This window comes from Syngnathus typhle, linkage group LG5 (genome assembly GCF_033458585.1).
Source record: "Syngnathus typhle isolate RoL2023-S1 ecotype Sweden linkage group LG5, RoL_Styp_1.0, whole genome shotgun sequence".
In the NCBI taxonomy this organism is placed as follows: Eukaryota; Metazoa; Chordata; class Actinopteri; order Syngnathiformes; family Syngnathidae; genus Syngnathus; species Syngnathus typhle.
Window position 1 is genome coordinate 15,725,960 of NC_083742.1, and position 19,571 is coordinate 15,745,530.

General features: G+C 42.0%; 1 protein-coding gene across 1 annotated transcript in view; it reads right to left on the reverse strand.

Moving 5' to 3' along the window:
• Positions 1–19,571, reverse strand: part of si:dkey-215k6.1 (transmembrane protein 132B) — an 84,387-nt gene that overhangs the window by 7,109 nt on the left and 57,707 nt on the right. Inside the window, exons 5-6 of the mRNA XM_061279864.1 lie at positions 10,704–10,890; positions 4,350–4,493 (exon numbers count right to left, since the gene is read on the reverse strand). Of these exons, the coding sequence (XP_061135848.1) occupies positions 4,350–4,493; positions 10,704–10,890 (331 nt within the window). The remainder of the gene's footprint in view (positions 1–4,349; positions 4,494–10,703; positions 10,891–19,571) is intronic.

A 19,571-nucleotide genomic window follows, 5' to 3' on the forward strand; every position in this document is an offset into this window, starting at 1 on the left:
GCTTCTGCTTTTGTGTTGAAGTCGGCAAAGATACAATCTACTTAGCTTCAAACGTTTGCTTCCTTTGTCAAGCCCGTCGAGTGGGCTTGAAGAAAAGGTGTGTGCATGCATGTGCGTGTGCGTGTGTGTGTGTGTGTGTGTGTGTGTGTGTGTGTGTGTGAGTGCGTGTAAATTAGCAGCCTTATTAGCATGGAAGTCAACGCTGGCCCCAATATGTCTGCTTGCGTGGCCTCAGTGTGTGCGCGTGTGTGTGTGTGTGTGCGTGTCAACTTTTAAATTTACACACATGTGAGCGAGCGTGTGCCGAGTTGTCACACGCCGTTATTCAAATGAGACAAAGCGATCAAAGAAACCAGAATCATATTTGGAGTTAAAGCGAGTCAAAGTTGAGCCGTGTTTGCGTAGTCGCTGCGTTGCCGGACTAAAAAGCACTTCCCTTTAGGGTCCCAAAATGTGCTAAGCAGAAGCGAAATCAAATGGGACAAAAACAAAAATCCCGTCAAATAATCTGCCAGCGTCCTGCATTCACCTTGAACCAGTTGATGAATGTGAAGATTATTCAGTTTCCAACACACGCATATTGTTTAGTGTCGATTGCTGCTGGCTGCGTATGTTAGCATGCTAATTTGCGGCTAATTAGTTATCGACCCTGGCGGCCATGTTTTATGGAGGCGTGACACGGGTCACGCTCGACGGCCGGGCCCTACTTCACACATTTGCGGCTATCCAACACCTGGCATGGGATGTTGCGGCAGACTATCTTAGATGTCGTGTGTTAACTTCAAATTTCGAAACCCTGTCAAGACAATTTGGAGATTCGCAAAATGCAAAGGAAGACGCAAGATGGAGAATCTTTTTCGTTTTGTTTTGATAGTCGTTCCAAATTTGGCAAGTTTGTTAGCAAAACTCTTTGCAGTACTGCGTCACATTTTCCAAATATTTATGTTCGCTTTCTATTGTTCTATTTTTATTTTCACCGGGACTTGATTGCACCCGCTGTGCTGTCCGCCTCTACTGCAGCACATTTCCATGCACGCCCACGTGTACGCGAGAGTGCGGGACCATCAGGAGTGAAACTTTTGGGTCACGGTGACAGTCTGCGAGCAGCCTGACATTGCGGCCGACTTAAAAGCATTTGATGGGCGTATAAAAAAAAAAAAAAAAAAAAAAAAAAGCTGTCAGCGAGGAGTTACAAGTTCATTGTGCCAGCGGGAGTCGAAACAAAGTCAAAATGTTCAATAGGGTTGGAAAAGTCACTTGGGGCGTTTTAGCGAGAGAAGAAGGGGGGCCTCAGGGTTTACCCCCCCACCCCCCCATCCCACTATAGAAGTGATCAGAACAACTTGAAATGCAGTCAAGCCCTGCTTCACTAATACTAAAAAATGGAAAACCATATATGGAGTCGCCTTGTGCCTTCCTCGTTGCTTGGGGAATGACAAACAGGAAGACAAATCGGTAAATGATTTTCTTGAAATGTTGTCATTTTTGTGTAATTTTAAGCACCTCCCTTGCACAATACAAAATTAAGCCTAATATTTAATAAAAACCAGGAAAAAGTGCAATTCATGCAAATTTGATGGGGCCTTCCTCCAGTGACTTATACTGTAGCAGTCAGCAAAAGTGCGCGTAGGCACGCACACACACACAATTTCCAAGGACAAGGTGTGCACGCGTGTGTTTAAAGGTCACGCGTGTGTGCTTTATTAAATGTCGCTCAGATCAATTCTTAATCACCCTTGTGTCCATTCGGGCACAAACAGCCCGCTTAAGGAACGCACAAACATTATCCAATCAAATTGCGACAATGCGAGAGGAAATACGAGTAATCGAGTAATGAGGGCGCAAAAAGCTTGCCCTTCACATCACGAGACATTTCTACTTATAAATAAACGTGGTTGTCCGAAAAGACCAATTTTGGGGAGAAAAAATCTTTGGGGGAGGGGGGCCCGATGTGTTTTGATGAAGACTGAATATGTGTTTAAAGTGCTTGACGCTAGGATACTTGCTTGAGCAGACAGGAATTATACTTGCAGACACAGCCTAAGTGACCTTACCAGCACTTCCTCTAGATCTCACCATACACTCACAGAGTCTGTTAAAAAACTGCTTAAAGTTCTTGGAAGCAAGAACTAACACGTACATCTCTAACGCGTACATCTCTAACCAAAAGGACTGATGTTTCCCCAAACAAAGGATGTTTGTGTCACGCTGTTTTCGCACGTAAATTTGCTCACCAGAAGCCAGTTATTTTGAAAAACATGGAACCAATCAGTGTCAATAGATGAAACATCATAACCATATTAGGATTGCAAGCAACCGGCAAAAAATTAACGCCCTTTTGAGAGTATAAAACGAGGTCTAAAAGTGAAGAAGGGCGCTCTTGCTTAGGATCATTTATAACTGACTTTGTAACAGCCCAAGATCTTGTAATAAAACCCTTTCCTTACAGAGAAGACTTCTGACTTTTAATTCTCAATATGCCAAGAAACCAACACGCGCTTCAAGACCAAAAAGTATTTAGACCCTTCTCGTCCATTTCTGCAGCCATCATAAGGATCGTAGAACATTTTGAACATGTGAAATGTTTTTGTGAGCGTGTTGAAAAGGTGGACTCAATCTAAAGCAGCAAACACAGGCTGAAAGACACGCTCAAAGACACGCAATGAAATGAGTGCCCTCCGTTCCCGGCGTTATTGATCACACTTAAACAGCGGGGCTCCCGTCGGTCGGCGCAAGGAAATTGTCTCCATATTGAAAGTGTCACAGCGAGGGTGCGTTTCATTTGCGCTTCCCGAGGACAAAGGAGATGTGCCGCGCCGGAGAAATCAATCTTCAATCTTTGGCCGGGCGAGCGAGCGCATTCCTCTGCTTGATTCATTTAGTGTTTCGGCGGCGGCGACGGCTAGCGTGCGCGTTAGCGTCGCCCGCCGCCACTTTAAAGTTTTACAGCCGGATGAATTTGCCACATTTGTGCGCCATAAACGTTACGGCTTTATAGCCCGTATAGATTTAACTTTGTGTTTGTGGACGCTCTAATTCTTCATGGGATTTGTTGTTAAAGAGGGGAATGGTGGGGAGCGACCAATCACAAGAATGAGCTAAAAACAACAACGAGCCTCCTCATAAAACCGAGGCGCATTTAAAAGTGACAAAATATATCTAGAAAAAAAAAAAAGGCTGTTTTTCCATGAGCCAAAGACAATAAATTCTTTGATTCCTAAAAGAATAAGGATAATGGAGAGAATTTTGCAAACTTCAAAAAACATTTAGCCTTTAACAAATGTAGCATGTCAATGGTGAAGGAGAATTTTGTCAAGTTCATGGTTTCTAAAACTAAAGACAGTTAGGAGTTGGTATCTAAGCAAATATAGAAATCATCAGAGACAATTTAGACTTGAGATAATGAATAGACTCTCTATGGATTTTGTAAACGTCAAAGACAAATCTTGTTTAAGACAGATGTTGAATATTGGCTCGTGAAAACATCAAAGATGACTTACAATCTTGCAGTCATGTTGATAATTTTATAAAGATATACTAAACCTAAACAAATTGAGCATGCATTGTTCTGCAAATATAAAGAACAATTAGAACCAACATAGCATACATTTGTCAAACAAAAATATCAGTCAATGTTTTTATAAACAAAGCCAATTCTTAGGTTTCTTCTTTTTTTTTTAAGACATCAAAGACATTTGAGGATCTATGATAAATGTTAAATACATTTTTTTGAAAACATTAAAGACAATTTTGAGTTAAAAATCTGGGTGATGTGAACAACAAAGAGCTCGCAGTCACAAAAATGAGCAAGAACACGAAGCTGTCAAAGCCACAATTTGGCAAATGAGGCCCTTTTTTTTTTTTTTTTAACCAAGGTTGGAAAATTGGCGTCATCATCGTCATCATCATCATCATTCCCGAGGAGACGAGTAGCGTAATGAATGAAGCCATTAAACGCTCCGCTGCTCAGAGTGAATTAAAACCACAAAGTAGGAGGTTTCGGCGAGATTAGGAAGAGTGAGATCTGGTTTACTTGCCACGAGAAGAGAAAAACAAAATGTTTTCCACAAACCTTGTGTTTGTTGTTTTAAACAAAGACATTTTTTTATTTGATTATTGCGAGCTTGCAAAGTAACAGATTTTGTTTACTTGGATGAACCCATCAAGTTCGTTTTCAGAAATATCCAAGACAACTCTTCAAATGACCTAACATGTTTTGTAAAAATTGAAGAAAATCTCAATGTGCATTGTGTTGGACCACACAAAATTCAAAGACGATTGAAAAAAATCTTAATCTGCCCTTTGATGAAGCTATCAGACGCATTTTGGTCAACATCAGAGACACTTACCTTGAGCACGTGAACGTCGGCCGAACTGCAGCTGATGGCGTCGTCCACTTCCCTCACCTGGCCGTCCGACCCGACCGTCACCAGCTTGACGGGCAGAGATACCCGGCGCCCGGTGAGGATGGCCGTGTTCAACACCTCCGTGTCCTGTCCAACACACGCATCACAATGACACATTGCTCCTGGTCAATGTACGCATTCTAGCTTCATGCTCCATATTTTTTTCTGCTTAATTTGAGCCGAAGCTCGCAAATTGAAAAGTCAGAATTTGCTAGCGATCGGCACATAGCCCTAACAAATTATTTTTCTAATCAATTATTTCGTAGATTTTTTTTTTTTTTAAATTAACTGGTCATTTAGATCCAAAAAAACAATTTTCTCCATTTATTAAAAAATAGGACATTGGAATTTGCTAGTGATCGGCACGTTTGATAGCCCTAACTCGAGCTGCAGCTAATGATTATTTTTCTAAACAATTATTTTGTTGATATTTTTTTCCAATTAACTGATGATTTAGATCGATCGAGAATTTTTGTCCATTCATTCAAAAACAGAACATTATTTCAAATTGACAGCAGAGAGAAATGAATGAACATGAATGAATTACCGAAATGGTCTAACATGTTACAAAATCAGCAAATGTTCCTGAGAAGTCAAAGCAGATGTCTGCAAATGAATTATTTTGAAAAGAAAAAAAAACAAGAAAAGAAGAAAAAAACAAGATAAGGAGTCTGCTTTCAAGGAAACAGATTAACTGTTGAGTGGTTGAAATTTTTAAGGATGAAATGTCTCTCAACAACTAATCGATGATCATGATAGTTGTGAATTATTTTGATAACGGAATCAATGAACGATCCCAACGCTCAAACCAAAAGGTACAAGTCTGGGCAAATAGTGGAGACCAAATGCTGATTGTAATCAGGACCGCGATTAGACGCTTGCCGACCTGCCGGCGTCCATCTCCATAAGATGGCACCATGCTTGCGAAGAGGGGATACGCACACACATGCTCGTGATTAAAAATAAAGGGAAAATTAAGTGTGCCGCTTCCACAAATTGGTCCTGCTTCATGTCAATCAATGATCTCCCGACCCCCCCCCCCCCCATGATGATTTGTAATTATCAATGATGATTTGGGAATTGAAAGATCCTATATGTATTTTTGTAAATACAAACAACTTTCAATCAAAGACCCCCCAAATGTTTTTTGGGCAATTTCAGTCTTCAGTGATCAGACCTTGAATTTCTCATTGGATCAACACGAAAACATTTGGCTTTATTTTGTGACATCAGCAACAACTCATCGAGCCCCAAATAAGTGTTTTTGCAAAAAAATCGAAGACAATTTACTGATTTAAAGACACTAAAGTACACATTTCATTCAGCCTGAAAGACGATGGAGGCTGTAAAATGTTTGGTAGTCAGGAAGCAGGTGAGGTTGAGAAACAGGTGAGTGGGAGGATGAGGGAGGGGGGGGGGGGGCAGCCAGCAGGGATTAAAGCGGATTAAAAGCATGACAAAGACAATAAGACAAGAAAAAGTGATGAGAGAAGATATCAAGCAAAAGTTTCTGCCTGCAGGCTAAGTGGGAAGAGAAATGTTTACCCGCCACGCGTGTGCATGAGCATTTCATCACATGACTATCACGCGCGTGCACGCGAGCATGAGATGAAATGCGCAGATAAGATCGCATCCACATTGTCGCGATCATGAATGACTGCAGGCTGCAAGTGCACGTTGATGTCATCCAGTGGCCACTAAAGGCGGCGGCGGCGGCGTCTTGTTGTCGTGTCTCCAAACACACCAGATTAGCAACACACTCACAATTCTGCATGGTTGCCAATGCAAAAGTATTGGGACAAGCATCAGCGATTGAGGTCGAAATTATCTTAAACGTTTTGACAGACTTGCCGATGCCCATATTTCATTCAAAGGCCAATGTTTTTTTTCTTTTTGAGACAATAAAAAAAAAAAAAAGAGCAGGATAAATCTGATATTATTCCAGGACAGCTCGGACAAGACGCTTGGTCACCTGGGAGACCGAGGTTTGAGTGTTTTCAAGCATGAATTAGCGTTTGTGCGGACATATCCAATTTTGTGTGTGTGTGTGTGTGTATGTGTGTGCGTGTAGCTGAGTAAAGTAACATCCAACAAAAGACTAGCAACAGTGGTTCCAAGGTAAAAACCAAAAATAATTAGGCTCCAATTTAAAGACTGCCTTGCTAAGTGTACAAACTTGAGGCTGAATGTCAATTTTGTTTTGCGTGCGTGTGTGTGTGTGTAATTTTTGCATTTTAGCAGATGCCGGAACGCTTCACAATTCCAGTCTGAGTTTTTCTTTTTTGTATCCCTGACTGCTGTTTCAATTTAAGTCACATGACATGATTGAACTTCATCTTAGTTTTTTTTTTTTTTTTCAAATCCATAAATCTGACATTCAAACAGGGGTGTGTAGACTTTCATGTTCATGAAAATGTATCTGTTTAGTCTTCCAGCAGTCCACATAAAAAGCAGCCTATTAAAGGTTGTTTTATCACACAAGTGTGAGACATTTGCACCCCTCCCGTCTCAGGGCCGTTTATCCTGCAGATTCGTTTGCTTGATTTACCGTCAATGTGCCGCGTGCGCTCACTCACTCTCTGGCTCCTCCTCTCTCATATTCGCCACCCAAATAAGTCAGAGACGCTCGTAAAAGGACAATAAGAAGAATAAAATCAAAAGTGCTTTAATTTGTGTGCGGCCATGCGGAGAGATGTGAAGCCATCTGAACATATGGCGGCTCGTGCCTTTAGTGTGTGTGTGTGTGTGTGTGTGTGTGTGCGTGCGTGTCTGTTGTTTACGGCATGACACAGCATTAATATGCAGTAAAGTCAGTGGCGGTGTACGCGTGAGCAAATCTGATGTGCAGCTTGTTAAAAGACCAATTGCAATTTTTTTATAGGCACAGAAATGTTGAGGTATCAAACAAGTGATTCATTCACGCACACACGCACACACGCACACACACACAGACACGTAGAGGTCGCTTTATTAGGTACAGCAGTTAGGGTGTAGATGTGGAGGTGTTAGCGAGTCTTTTGGACAGGTACAATTTATGTACTGCACAAGTACACTGTGGTGAACTTGAGAGTCGTACCAACTAATTTGACCCAAATGCAGAAAGTAGCCAATGGAAACACAGCTTCGCTATAGTCTTGATCTCACTTCCGTAGCCGTCGCATTGGAATGGCTCACCATTTTCCGACCAAAATGTAAGAAATTGAAATCAAAATAAAATATGAAGCAAAAGAAAATCATGTTGAGCGTAAATGCAATTTTACTGTTGGTCCCTCTTCACTGGGTTCTCAAAAATGTTTAAGGAAACCGATAACTTTTGTCCATGTTGTCACACAAGGTTGGATGGCCACATGGCGTTTGCCAGTTTGCAGCGCAATGTTTATTTGCCGGTATGTTGTGTGTACGTTTCATTCATGATTTCTGTTGTTGTGTGACAATGTTACGATTCTGCTCATTTATGACTTTTGAGATGCATTTGAGTCCAACCTCATGTCCCATTTGAAAATGAATCCAAAGTGGGACAAATGTTTCCTAGTTTCATGCTCGTTCACTAGCGAACGTCAGCCCCTGTGCTGAGCCTCCACGCTTCTTCTTCTGTGGTGCTGTTTGCCAGGACTAATTGCTATGGGCATACGCTGGCTATGGAAATGAACGTTAGCAAGCACATCTCCTTGACCCACATAGTCGCACGGGCGTAGAAAGACTGTCACTCGTGCGGTTGATTAATTGGTAAGGGGGGGTCAATGGCAGGTGGCAGACAAAAGACTTGTCGCTCAGTGGCCTAGTGGAAGAGTGTCCGCCCTAAAACTGGAAGGGTGTGGGTTCAAACCCTGGCCGGGTCATACCAAAGACTTTAAAAATGGGACCCATTGCCTCCCTGCTTGGCACTCAGCATTAAGGGTTGGAATTGGGGGGGTTAGATCACCAAATGATTTGCTAGCGCGGCACCGCTGCTGCTCACTGCTCTATCCATCTAGCTAGCTAGCTTGTAGCCAGTGGCTAGCCCAAGAGGCTAACATAGCAGTCACGTGAATGGTAATGTTTTTCACCTAATGACAAGTTACATGGATGCAGAAATACAAAAGGCTGCTCAATACCATGTTGTGTTGCTAAATAAATCAAAATGCCTTGCTCATAAATTGGCGAATATCAGATTTTTTTTTTAAAAAATGGTCAGGGATTCACGTTCACATTATCATAGCATGAAGTAAAAATGTTCAACAAGTGACATGGCGGCTCGCCAGTGGGCGGCGCTTGCACAACAAGCTACTGAGCCAGTCTTCACTTTGCACTCTTTAATTCTAAAAGAACAATCTGGAAATTTCACACCCAAACCTAATCTGCCAATTTTACGCCCAAACCTGTCAGGGTTGACAAATTGTCTTGATCGTATGATTATGTTGGAATGTAGACTAGAATTATTAACTTTGTTTAAATCTTTTACCTTTCCTTGACTCTGAAAAGTTTAACCGTTCAGTTGTTGAAACTTTTCAAATGGTGAGGAAACATTTTTGCTTCGTTAGTCATCTAAAACACTCCACTAGTTTCTGTTTCCACAACCTTGTAGCACAACGAGCTGGGACCCTCCACACTGATTAACCAGTTGCTGCGGTGACCACCAAACATGTCCAATCTCACCGCCACCTTGCTTCTCTGAATAAATATGCTCTTGCAAGAATCCAAAGTCAGACCGTTCGATCATCGCTGAATGCACAGTGACGAAGGACCTCTCCACTTGCAAATGCTCAATGGGCATACCGTGTGGTTCTTGCAAATAAGTTCGAGTGAGCACCACTCTAACAAAACCTAATCTGCCAAATGTTTTCCAAGTGGTGTATAAAGACAGAACTAGATTCCAACTTCTGCGAGGGCACTTTTGTTCGAAGCGCAGCGAAGAAGCACAAACAAGTCAGACGACGTCAAATAAATAAAAGATGGCCGACAAGAGCAGCATTTATTCCTTCCTTCCCTCTCAGACCCCGTGGGACGGTCAGGCTTTTACTTTTAGCGGCGGGGAGCGAACGAGGACGCGTAATGGCGGCGGTCGGAGACATCACAGAACATTATTACTGATCCAATTTATGTGCTGAAACATCAGCACATCCTTTCCTGACCTCCCTTGGCTTTGATGTAGCGTAGCCCCCACCTCGCTAACAAGCGGGCTGCTCTTTACCTTGTTTTAGCTTCAGGCATTGAGAGACACATCCTGACCGTGTTCCTTTTACAGAAGATGTGCATATTTCCATTATGTCTATTTGAATAATCTATTTCCTTTGTGAGAAATAATTTGAAAACCATCTGATAAAATGAGATTGGTTGGCAGTGAACATACTGACAGACAGAAAAATAAAGTTGCTTTGCCTTGCGGACCTCCTGGCTGATCGACGGACCGACCGAAAGACAGATTTACAGAGAGGCCGGGGCGGTGACCGTTACCAACAAACGGATCGGGCGGCCGACAGCAGACTAGCACAGCAACTGACCAACATGCACCATGGTGGATTGATAGCAAAGGATGTCAAGAAAATAACAAATGTCTGGCAAAATGATGGATGGATTTTCTAATGACATGAAAAAGTAATAATGAATGATGAATGAGGATGGGCGGATGGATGAGTATCGCGACGTCAACGTACCAACATACTTTTCATCGTCGTCTGAAGTGTTATCGCATTTCGCTTTTACGCACGTAAACGCCAACTTAAAGAAATCAAACGTGAGATTGGCCTTTCTGCTTGTTTTGGAGCACAGAGCGCAGTTTTGTTCCTGTCTGTCTGGTGTGCAGCCAAGGCAGATGCCCACCATGCCAAATTGGCTTTTCTCACCAGGGCTAGTAGGCCGGATTAGCTTGGCGCTAATGGAAGTGAGAGCGAGCTTTCAAAAGCATCTGGAGCAGCTGGATGATGCTCTCATTTTTGTTCTGGGCAGACAGGAAATGGCTGTTCTAATCCACAAGCATGTAAGAATTCCTTTAATGTCACAGCTCACCGTTTGTTGAAACATTAATGCCAGATAAGGAAGAAGTAGGGGGATGAGCTAGGTAGAGAAGGAAGAATGGCTTGGTGTAGAATAAGACGCGCTCAATCAAGAAATGATCCTGAGACTGATCCCGAGATCAAAACCAATCAGGAAAACGGCAATACTAGGAGAAGAGAAAGTGAGAAATTTGGTATCGAAAGGGAGGATGAATAAGAAATACGAGTAGCTGTCGGGACAAATGAACTACACATTAAGCGTAGAAGATGATGGAGGTCTAGAAAGGGATCAGGGTAAACAGACAACGGAAAGAGAAGAGTTGACCTGCGCAAGTGGGACGATGCCCTGGATGTTGGCATTGCTGACGTACAGGTGCGAGACTTTCTCGGCCGAGGCCGGCGCTCCTGACGCGTACTCCACCCTCCAGTGCAGAGTTTGCGTCGGGGCCAAGGTGATCACGTTGTCCACCTCAAAGTCCAACTGCATCACCTCGTAAGACGGGCGCTCCAATCTGGCGGATGGAAAACAGTACGATTCCATTAGTAATAATCCGCAACCAGGGCGCTTGCCTGTTTACTAACAGACAGGCAGACTTTCTTTTGGTTAGTAGGGTTTGTTTATGTATTTTTTTTTTTGTTTTGTAACAAGGGAAGTGCTCCCACCGCCCAAGGACCAAAGATGGTGCAGTCTACTGACATCATTCCACGAACTAGGAAATAGCCTGCAAAGTAACGTGATCAAATAGATACCAATTTTTGTCATGTGTAATTTCTTTGTGCTTTTTGCTGTTTCAATAATAATAGACGCTCCCCTCGCCCAAGAATAATAATAAACATTTTAAAAAATGTAATGGTCTCCAAATCAGGAAGTAGCCTGTTAACATACAAAAGAAACTTTTTTCCATTGGGAGGATTTTCTTTCACTTTTGGTTGTTTGACTAACAATGGGAGCTAACTCCTGTTGACCATAACCAAGACTTTAATCAATGACACGGTATAATTACAACATGCTACAGTCAAGAAATTACAATCTTCTATCTACAGTATTTTTCTCACTATGAAGTGAGAATAACTTTCCAACTATCAAACATGATACAGTCTTGTTGATCTTATATGCATCCTCAAGACTTCTCCTGCAAGCATACGGACAAACAAGTGCAATTTGCCCCTGCTTTTAACACTTCTGAGACATCCTGCGAACATTTCTGTCGACTTATTTTTCTTCTTGCGTCATTAAATCCAAGGGGAAAAAATACAGACAGTAAACGCTTTCATTGATTTGTTCTCGCAGCTGTGCCTCAGTGCTCAAGTCAAGTCAACTTATTCATAAAGTGACAAGAACGTTGATGATAACACAGCTGGATATCCATCCGTGTGTGTGTGTGTGTGCGTGTGTGTGTGCGGGGGCAGGAGTAGGAGTCAAATAACTTAACGGCACATTTGAACAGCTTCACGAGCGTAATCACAGCCTTTATCGTTATATCGATAGCACAAAACAGGCGGGATTGAAACGTTTCGCTTTAACTGTCACTTTATGTCCTCTTTTTACCTGCTAAAAAACATCTCATAAATAGAAATTACCGCAATAAGGGATACAATGCCGTAGAGTCAAAAATGCCAGCATACCATACCTTTTTGTACTTATACTGCATTGGAAGGCAAGCCAACGCTCGAGCGACATTTATGTACATGACAACTTTACACTGCAAGTTAACATTGCGATGCTAATAACACCGTACAAGGTTGTGTAAGATACATTTATTTATGTAATGCATTGTCACAATAGTTGCAGAATATACGTATATATTTTTAACACAAACTACATATTCTGGCATGATAACAGATCCATGAGGTAAAATTGATTAGGATTTTTTTTTAAGATCATTATTGCATTTATCGAGACAATTTGCTCTGATGATTAGCACTTCACTACCCCCAGATGATCAGTTGGCAGAAATATAAGTTTTAATGTCAAAGTGTTTGAAAAAAAAAAAAGTGTTATCGTAATTAGCAAATGCACTGATGGCATTTTTGAAATTTTAATCGTTTCTCAGCATTTCCATCACTCGTTTAATGACTCAGAAAAGCATCCCGATGATTAAAAACTCACAAAAATCTCCCAGATGAAAACACATGCCATTAAAAAAATGAAAGAATAAAAAGGCATAAATGCACTCCCACCTAATTTGTGAGCATTTAATCAGCATCAAGACTGAAGTTTATTTTTTGGTTTTTAATGTATAATATCAAATCTACAACTTTTAAGACAGAAATCCACACAGATCTGCACGGGGCTGTCACAGGTGTGTTGGTGACAATAAACAGACAAGAAGGTAAAACCACATCACTCGGGACCAAAAGTCGACAACACGGTCACACAACAGTGTGTGTGTGTGTATATGCGTGTGTGTGCATGCATGAGTGTGTGTGTGTGTGCAAGTGACACAGCTGGTCGCAACCACGCTGGGCCTCATGTCAGTTTGTGCTAACACAAGCGTGTCAGAGTGAAAGGACACAAACATGCACACACTATGTTGCACGTTGTGCACGTAGGAGTGTGTGAGTGATGTTACACACACACACACACACACACACACAGCAGGGGTGTCACAACAGCCGCTTTACATGGAAATGAAGCCAACATGCATGTAAAATATATACTGTGTGTGCGTGTATGTGTGCGTGTGTGTGAGTGTGTACGTCTGTCCCTCTGAGCTGTCAGCTTGTGCATAAAGGACAGTGTGGACATTTGAGGAATGATCTTGCAGAAAGTGAAGGACATGCATTAACCGCCCCCCCCCACACACACACACACACTTACATGCGCGCACACGGTAGAATAGTGAGTAGAACAGCAACCCCGCCCCCTTCCAGTGCAATGTAATGTACCAACAAACCAACGAAGCAACGATACCGCTACCTACCAACTAACCACCTACCTACCTCCCAAGTTACTTCAATGTACGCACTAAAAACTGCTTATAGTTAGATTCCAGCATGTGTCTTGGATTTGTGTTCTATTGTGATTGCCGGCCATATCCTCCTCCTCTTTTGTTGCTTGTCGCACACAAGAGGACGAGCAATAAAATGGAACAGCGGGAGGCCAGCTAATGTCCTCCTCACCGTCCAGCCACTTGTGACGCTTATGGCTCATCAGATATGCTACGACATGCAGAGACCCCCCCCCCCCCCCCCCCCCGCAGCCCCCGACAAACGCACACGTGCACTCGTCCCCCTCTGCCCTCGTACACGTTAGCGAGTGTGACACGCACACACACGTACGCACACACACACCGACATGCAACATGTAAATGCTTTTAGGGCAAGGCCACTGTGTGCGTGTGCGTGCATCAAACATCTCCCACTGCGATTTTCCTTTTTCTTTAAATGCAGCCGAAAGCTTTTGCGAGCACGGCGGGGTGCTGGGATAGCAAAGATGAAAATGTAGGGGGGGTGGGGGTAAAGAAGAAATTGGGAAAACAATGGAAGGAGATGGAGAAAGTAGAGAGTTTTGTTACGATGATGAAGCCATTGCAGCAAAAAAACCCTGCTTTTTGATTACTTCAGTCTTGGAATAATTATTTTCATTATTGTCGTCACTTAACAGAATCTGGGCTCAACTTTGAACCAGAGAATCCAATTCCTGGAGAAAAATGTTGTTTTTAAGCAAGGTCAGGCCAAAATGTTCAAAAGAAAATCATGTTTCAGGTTTCTTTTTTTTTTTTTTTTAAATGGAGAATAATGTTATAATTTTGAGGGCAAACAGTTTATTACATTTGTGGACAATATCAGATGTTTTCTAGAAAACAAAGGGGACGGTTGCCACTTTTTGTACGGCAGCCAACTTTTTGTGTTCCAAAGTTGTAAACATGTCAAAAAGTTGTGCGAGCTTCTTGTTTCTCCTTTTTTGTGGCAATCTATTTTGGAGTGAACGTCGCAGATTCGCCGCTGCCGTCTGGAGAAAGAACAAAAGAAGAGAAGACAAGACGCCGCTTTGCGGGCCCCTTTTTTGACGTCTCTTTCGACGTGTTCTTTCCAAGATGCGCACGGCGGGGAAAAAAGGTCATTACGGTGAGATGAGTCAGCTTTTACGGGTGCGCGTTTCATTTTTATCGTTTTTGTTTGCCTTGCTGCCGGGAACGCGTTTACTTAGCCGCTTTTCCCCCCGCTCCCTATAAATGTATATTTTATAAATGTATAACACCAAAGTCCACCGGCGCTGGCGGCGTCATGCTTAGGCTACGCTGACTCGTGTTCCATCCAAATTGAGTTTAAAGCAAATCAGAGGTTCAGCAGGAAGCTTCCAAATCCTTAAGCAGGGTTTGCCTTGCGGTGAAAAAAGAAACCAAAATGGGAGGTGGCCCGTCTCGTGTCTTTCTGAGCGTGACTCCTTGAGCTTTTTATTTCTCTCCGTACTTCACTCATGACAAATAAGTCAAGCAAATTGTATTCTCCTAAATCGAAATGGCTTTGGGATTTTCAAACAATTCTAACGACATCTGGAAATAAGCCAAAAAAGGCGTTTTCAGTCTAGTGATTGGCGTGAAGCTTTGGGGACTGAATTTCTAAAATAAAACGTTCAAAAATTCATCCGTTCTTCCATTGGATTTTTTTGGTAATGGTTCAATTGAATATATTCTTGGAAAAGAAGAATCACTTTCAGTATTTCAGGTTTTTGCTCTACCCCACACAGAGTAATTCCAAATGGCGCTCAAAAAAAAGAAGGTAATAATGAATTATTAATCGGACAGTCTAATTATGGCGATTGTGCGCGTGTGCGTGCTCCTGAGAGAGATACGATCCTGGGGAAATTACATCTAACAGTCATTTATCACAACAAATAGAGTGAAAAACAGCAGTTAGCCGAGAAGCCGTTTGCACACCAAAGAGTCGACGGCAGCACATTATTAAAATATTATTCAAATATGCTAAAGAGGTGAAGATGAGCATCCACAGGAGACAATTAGAAGATTCTCAAGAGACCACCCAACAGCTTTTTAGGGACTCCTCAAAAAACATTAAAAGGCACTACGATATACCGTGTGTGTCTATACGTACATATATATACACATACATACATACACATATACATACACATATATACATACATATATACACATACACACATATATACATACATATATACACATATACACACACATATATATATATATATATATATATACACATACATAAATATAAATACATATACATGATATATATATATAAATACATATACATGATATATATATATAAATACATATACATGATATATATATATAAATACATGATATATATATATACATGATATATATATATATACATGATATATATATATATATATATATATATATATATATATATATATCCCTATATATATATATATATATCCCTATATATATATATGAATTTTATATATATATATATATATATTATATTATATTATATTATATTATATTATATTATATTATATTATATTATATTATATTATATTATATTATATTATATTATATTATATTATATTATATTATATTATATATATATGTATGTCAGCGTGTGTGTGTGTGTGTGTGTGTATATATTCCAAAATGCGATTTACTTTATGTTTTTAAAAATGAACGTTTGATCGCGTGTGCTGGGACTTGTCCCGGTGTATATTTAGCCGCTAATAGCGTATAGCAGCGCACTGGGCCGCAGTGACTGAATCAGGCCAGGTATCAAGCCCTGCCTGTCAGCCAGGCCGACCGCCTGGCTACCCGGCCGGCCCTTTAAAAAGATAAATAAAGCAAGTCAAACTCCCACAAGGCCCAGTGCTGCCTGCCTGCCTGCCTCGCTCGCTAGTTGACAGCAAGTATGGAGGCGGGGCTTGCTACCTTTATGCTAATGTTTGGCGAAAGGAGCTTGGGCGGCAACATGGCAAGCTGGGAACACGCCCCAAGATCACCCAGAAAGCCCCTCAAGAAGTGCTCGTGTTAGATGGCAAGCGGCGGTCGCAGTGTGAAGCACCAGTGACCCCGTCAATCATGGCGATCGAGGGCGCCTGGCAAGAGAAGAAAAAAGGAAAAAGAAGCAAAAAAAAAAAAAAAAAAAATGGAGGTCCAAGGTGGAATTCAAGTCTGCTGAGTGCTAAACTTTAGCTTAGCGATTTAAGAGATGAACAACAAAATTACAAATTACATGTACATATGTCATGTCTGCAAACGGAACAGTCAGATGACAATGCTAGTTCAGCATAAGTCATTTATCGGTCTGAAAAACGCATCAGAAATTGTGTACAGAACACGGACGCTAGTTTTGTTACGTCGTTTAGAATTTGTTCAAGCGTGTCCGTGGTAACGTGAATTTTCTCGCAATCCCGGATTTGAGTTATCTTCCAAAGTTTTTATCACTTTGCGTCCGTAGGCTGCTTCCTTTGCCGAGATCATAAAGATTACGTTCGGTCGGAAGAGTTTTCCAGCTCAGGGTCACCTGTCGCCGTAATGTCTCGCCATTTGTCCCGTTGTTGTAGATTTGCCGCTCTGTCAGTATTAGTTGTGTGTGCTTCCCTGGACGAGGTCTTGGCGGGAGGAATCATCCTTCCACAATAAGCCTTTCTTGTCCGGGTCTTCTTTAAACGCAAAGAATCCCGGCGGCTAATGAATGCGAGCCAGCCGCATGTCCATAAAATTTTACTGTACATCTTTTTACGACGGCCAGACGAGGCCGTAAACGGGCTTTTAATAGGGCCCGCCGTGCCCCGGCGGGATGTTTCCTACAACAAGACTGGAATTGTGATACGTGTCCGGGTCATTTGTGTCAAAGCGGCGTTTCAGATGAGAGCGGGAGAAAGTGACATCAATCCAAGATGAGAAACAACGGCGTGGCGCAAGGTGACGGCAAACACCGAGAGTAAAACTAATGTTTTTCCTGGGGGGAGGGGGGCAGTGTCACATTGACAATGCAGACACATTGACTACCTTTCCAACAGACCCCAGAAGCTGCGGTAATATTTGTTTTCTTCACGGAGGATAAAGAATATATTTTCTGTAAGTATTATGTGTTGCTCAACCAATTGTGTTCAAATATGTGCTGTCTGTTAGCCCCCCCACAACGTTCTGCATTACGTGTTAGCATCATGCTAGTGGATACTTGTTTTGAATATGCAATGTGTAATTTTCTGTTTAGTTTGACAGTAAGCTAAAATGTGAGTAGCGGTAATCATGATTCTTTGATTATTGATCACAACTATTGATTATGTTGGAGAAAACGTCTATTTTTACTGCACTACATTTCAACAAACAATACGTGAAGTTGTGAGTACAGAATGAAAGTTTAAAAAAAAAACGGATTACAACGATGAGGACAAAACATGACCCAAGAATTTTGAATATACCAACTAAATGAATAGGAAGCTTAATGAAGTCTTAACCATTTGTTCGCCCCCTGGTGGTTGGCGCTTCATTAGCTAGATGCAGCTGCGCCCACCTTTTAAACATAAAATATTGCTGGCAATGAAGTGAATTTCATTATGGGAATCACCATCAAATGATTTCCTATGAATAAATTGAACGGCATTGTAGCTGAGTTTTCGTTGCACTTATTGTAATGCTACAACTTATTTTGATGTGACGCCAGGTAAGCTCAGGCCAAATCTTACATATTGTTGGTACATTCTGGTTCGTCTGCGTTCCCAGAATGACGCTGCCAACAAAAAAGAACATTGGCACACTCATTTCTTTGGATTGAATCATGACGACTCGCAAAGATTAGACTACTTTCATTTTAGACTTTTTTTAAAAACACACATTACCGAGAAAATCAACTTGGGTGACATCCGACTCATCTGATTCATGGGGGGGGGGGGGGATTCTAAATGCAGCTTACTTAGCCCTGAATGAATTGAAAACACACACAATACACACACACACGCACACAGTCTATTAGTCGTTGATGAAAAATGAGTGTCGGCGGAAAGCCAAAGTGGGAATGACGGCAAGAGAAAATGAGCAGAAAAGGCAGAATGAGTTTCATAAATTGCAGAGGGTTGCACCTGCTGCCCCACAATTTGGCGCACCCCCAACACCAAGCGTCCCCTTAAAAGAAAATCAAGCATCCAAACTGAAACTGTGCACTCACTTCAACAGTCGGCATTTCCCCGCCAAAGAAACGCGTTCAACTAAATTTGAGGGAGACATACGTAGGTTTTAAAAGTGCAAAAAGAAGAAACATTTGAAAACTGCACGTGCACACCCTTCGCACGCTCTTCCCCCCATGCAGGATGTTAATTCAAGGGAAACACCACAAGTGTAACTCTCACAACAGCGATGTGCTCATCAACGACTAAGTTTAAAAGACAAAGTGAAAACGGAGTGCTAGCATTCTGTCCAACGCGAAGGTCACCCTGTCACAGTGACCCGGTCCCGCTCACTTCCTGCCCGACCTGGGGGCCGACCCGGGGGTGCGTGCCTCCCTAAAAGCACATTATCAGCCACTTAGCGGCGCTTAGCATAGCATTGATTAACGATGAGGTGGCACAAAACGTCGCCAAGTGCCCCCGCTCGATGGCCTTTTTCCGTTAGCTTTCACGCTGATGTCATGGCCATTTGTCGGGACATGCTAATTTGCTAATCAGAGCATAAGCAACGGTGAGCCTCGGGGTCCCGCTTTTTGGCCCCGCTCTGGCTAGCGGCCAGTTCGTGCTGGTCATCCATTTTAATGGACCTTCACACACAATTTCATCGGGGTAGGGGGCGGCTGAAATTACCCCCCAAGAGTCAAAATCTCTCTTTTTTTTTTTTTAAATACATTTACCATCAAAGTTTGGTTATTTAAGGCAATACAGCCACCACTTGAGATCTCCAAAACTAGGTGTATAATTTGGGGGAAAGTATTATTATTTTTATTTATTTATTATACTCATGATAGACAAGCTGACCATGTTTCACGTTGCTAGGGTTTCCAAAACCATGGTCAGCCACTATCATGAGAAGAAAAAAACAGTCTCAATAAGGACTGTCTGAAAAAGCACAGCAGGTGTGCAATTTTGCTTTGAATAGGCTTTTTGGAGTCAAATTGGCCATTTCCAGGTGAATGCCTCCTGATCCAATTTCCAGCAGATTTGAACCAAGTACACTCGACAGATGGCTGATGCTTAATTGTGAGGAATATGATTTCCTATCAATTGATGTGGGCGGGGAATGGCAGCCAAGTTTGA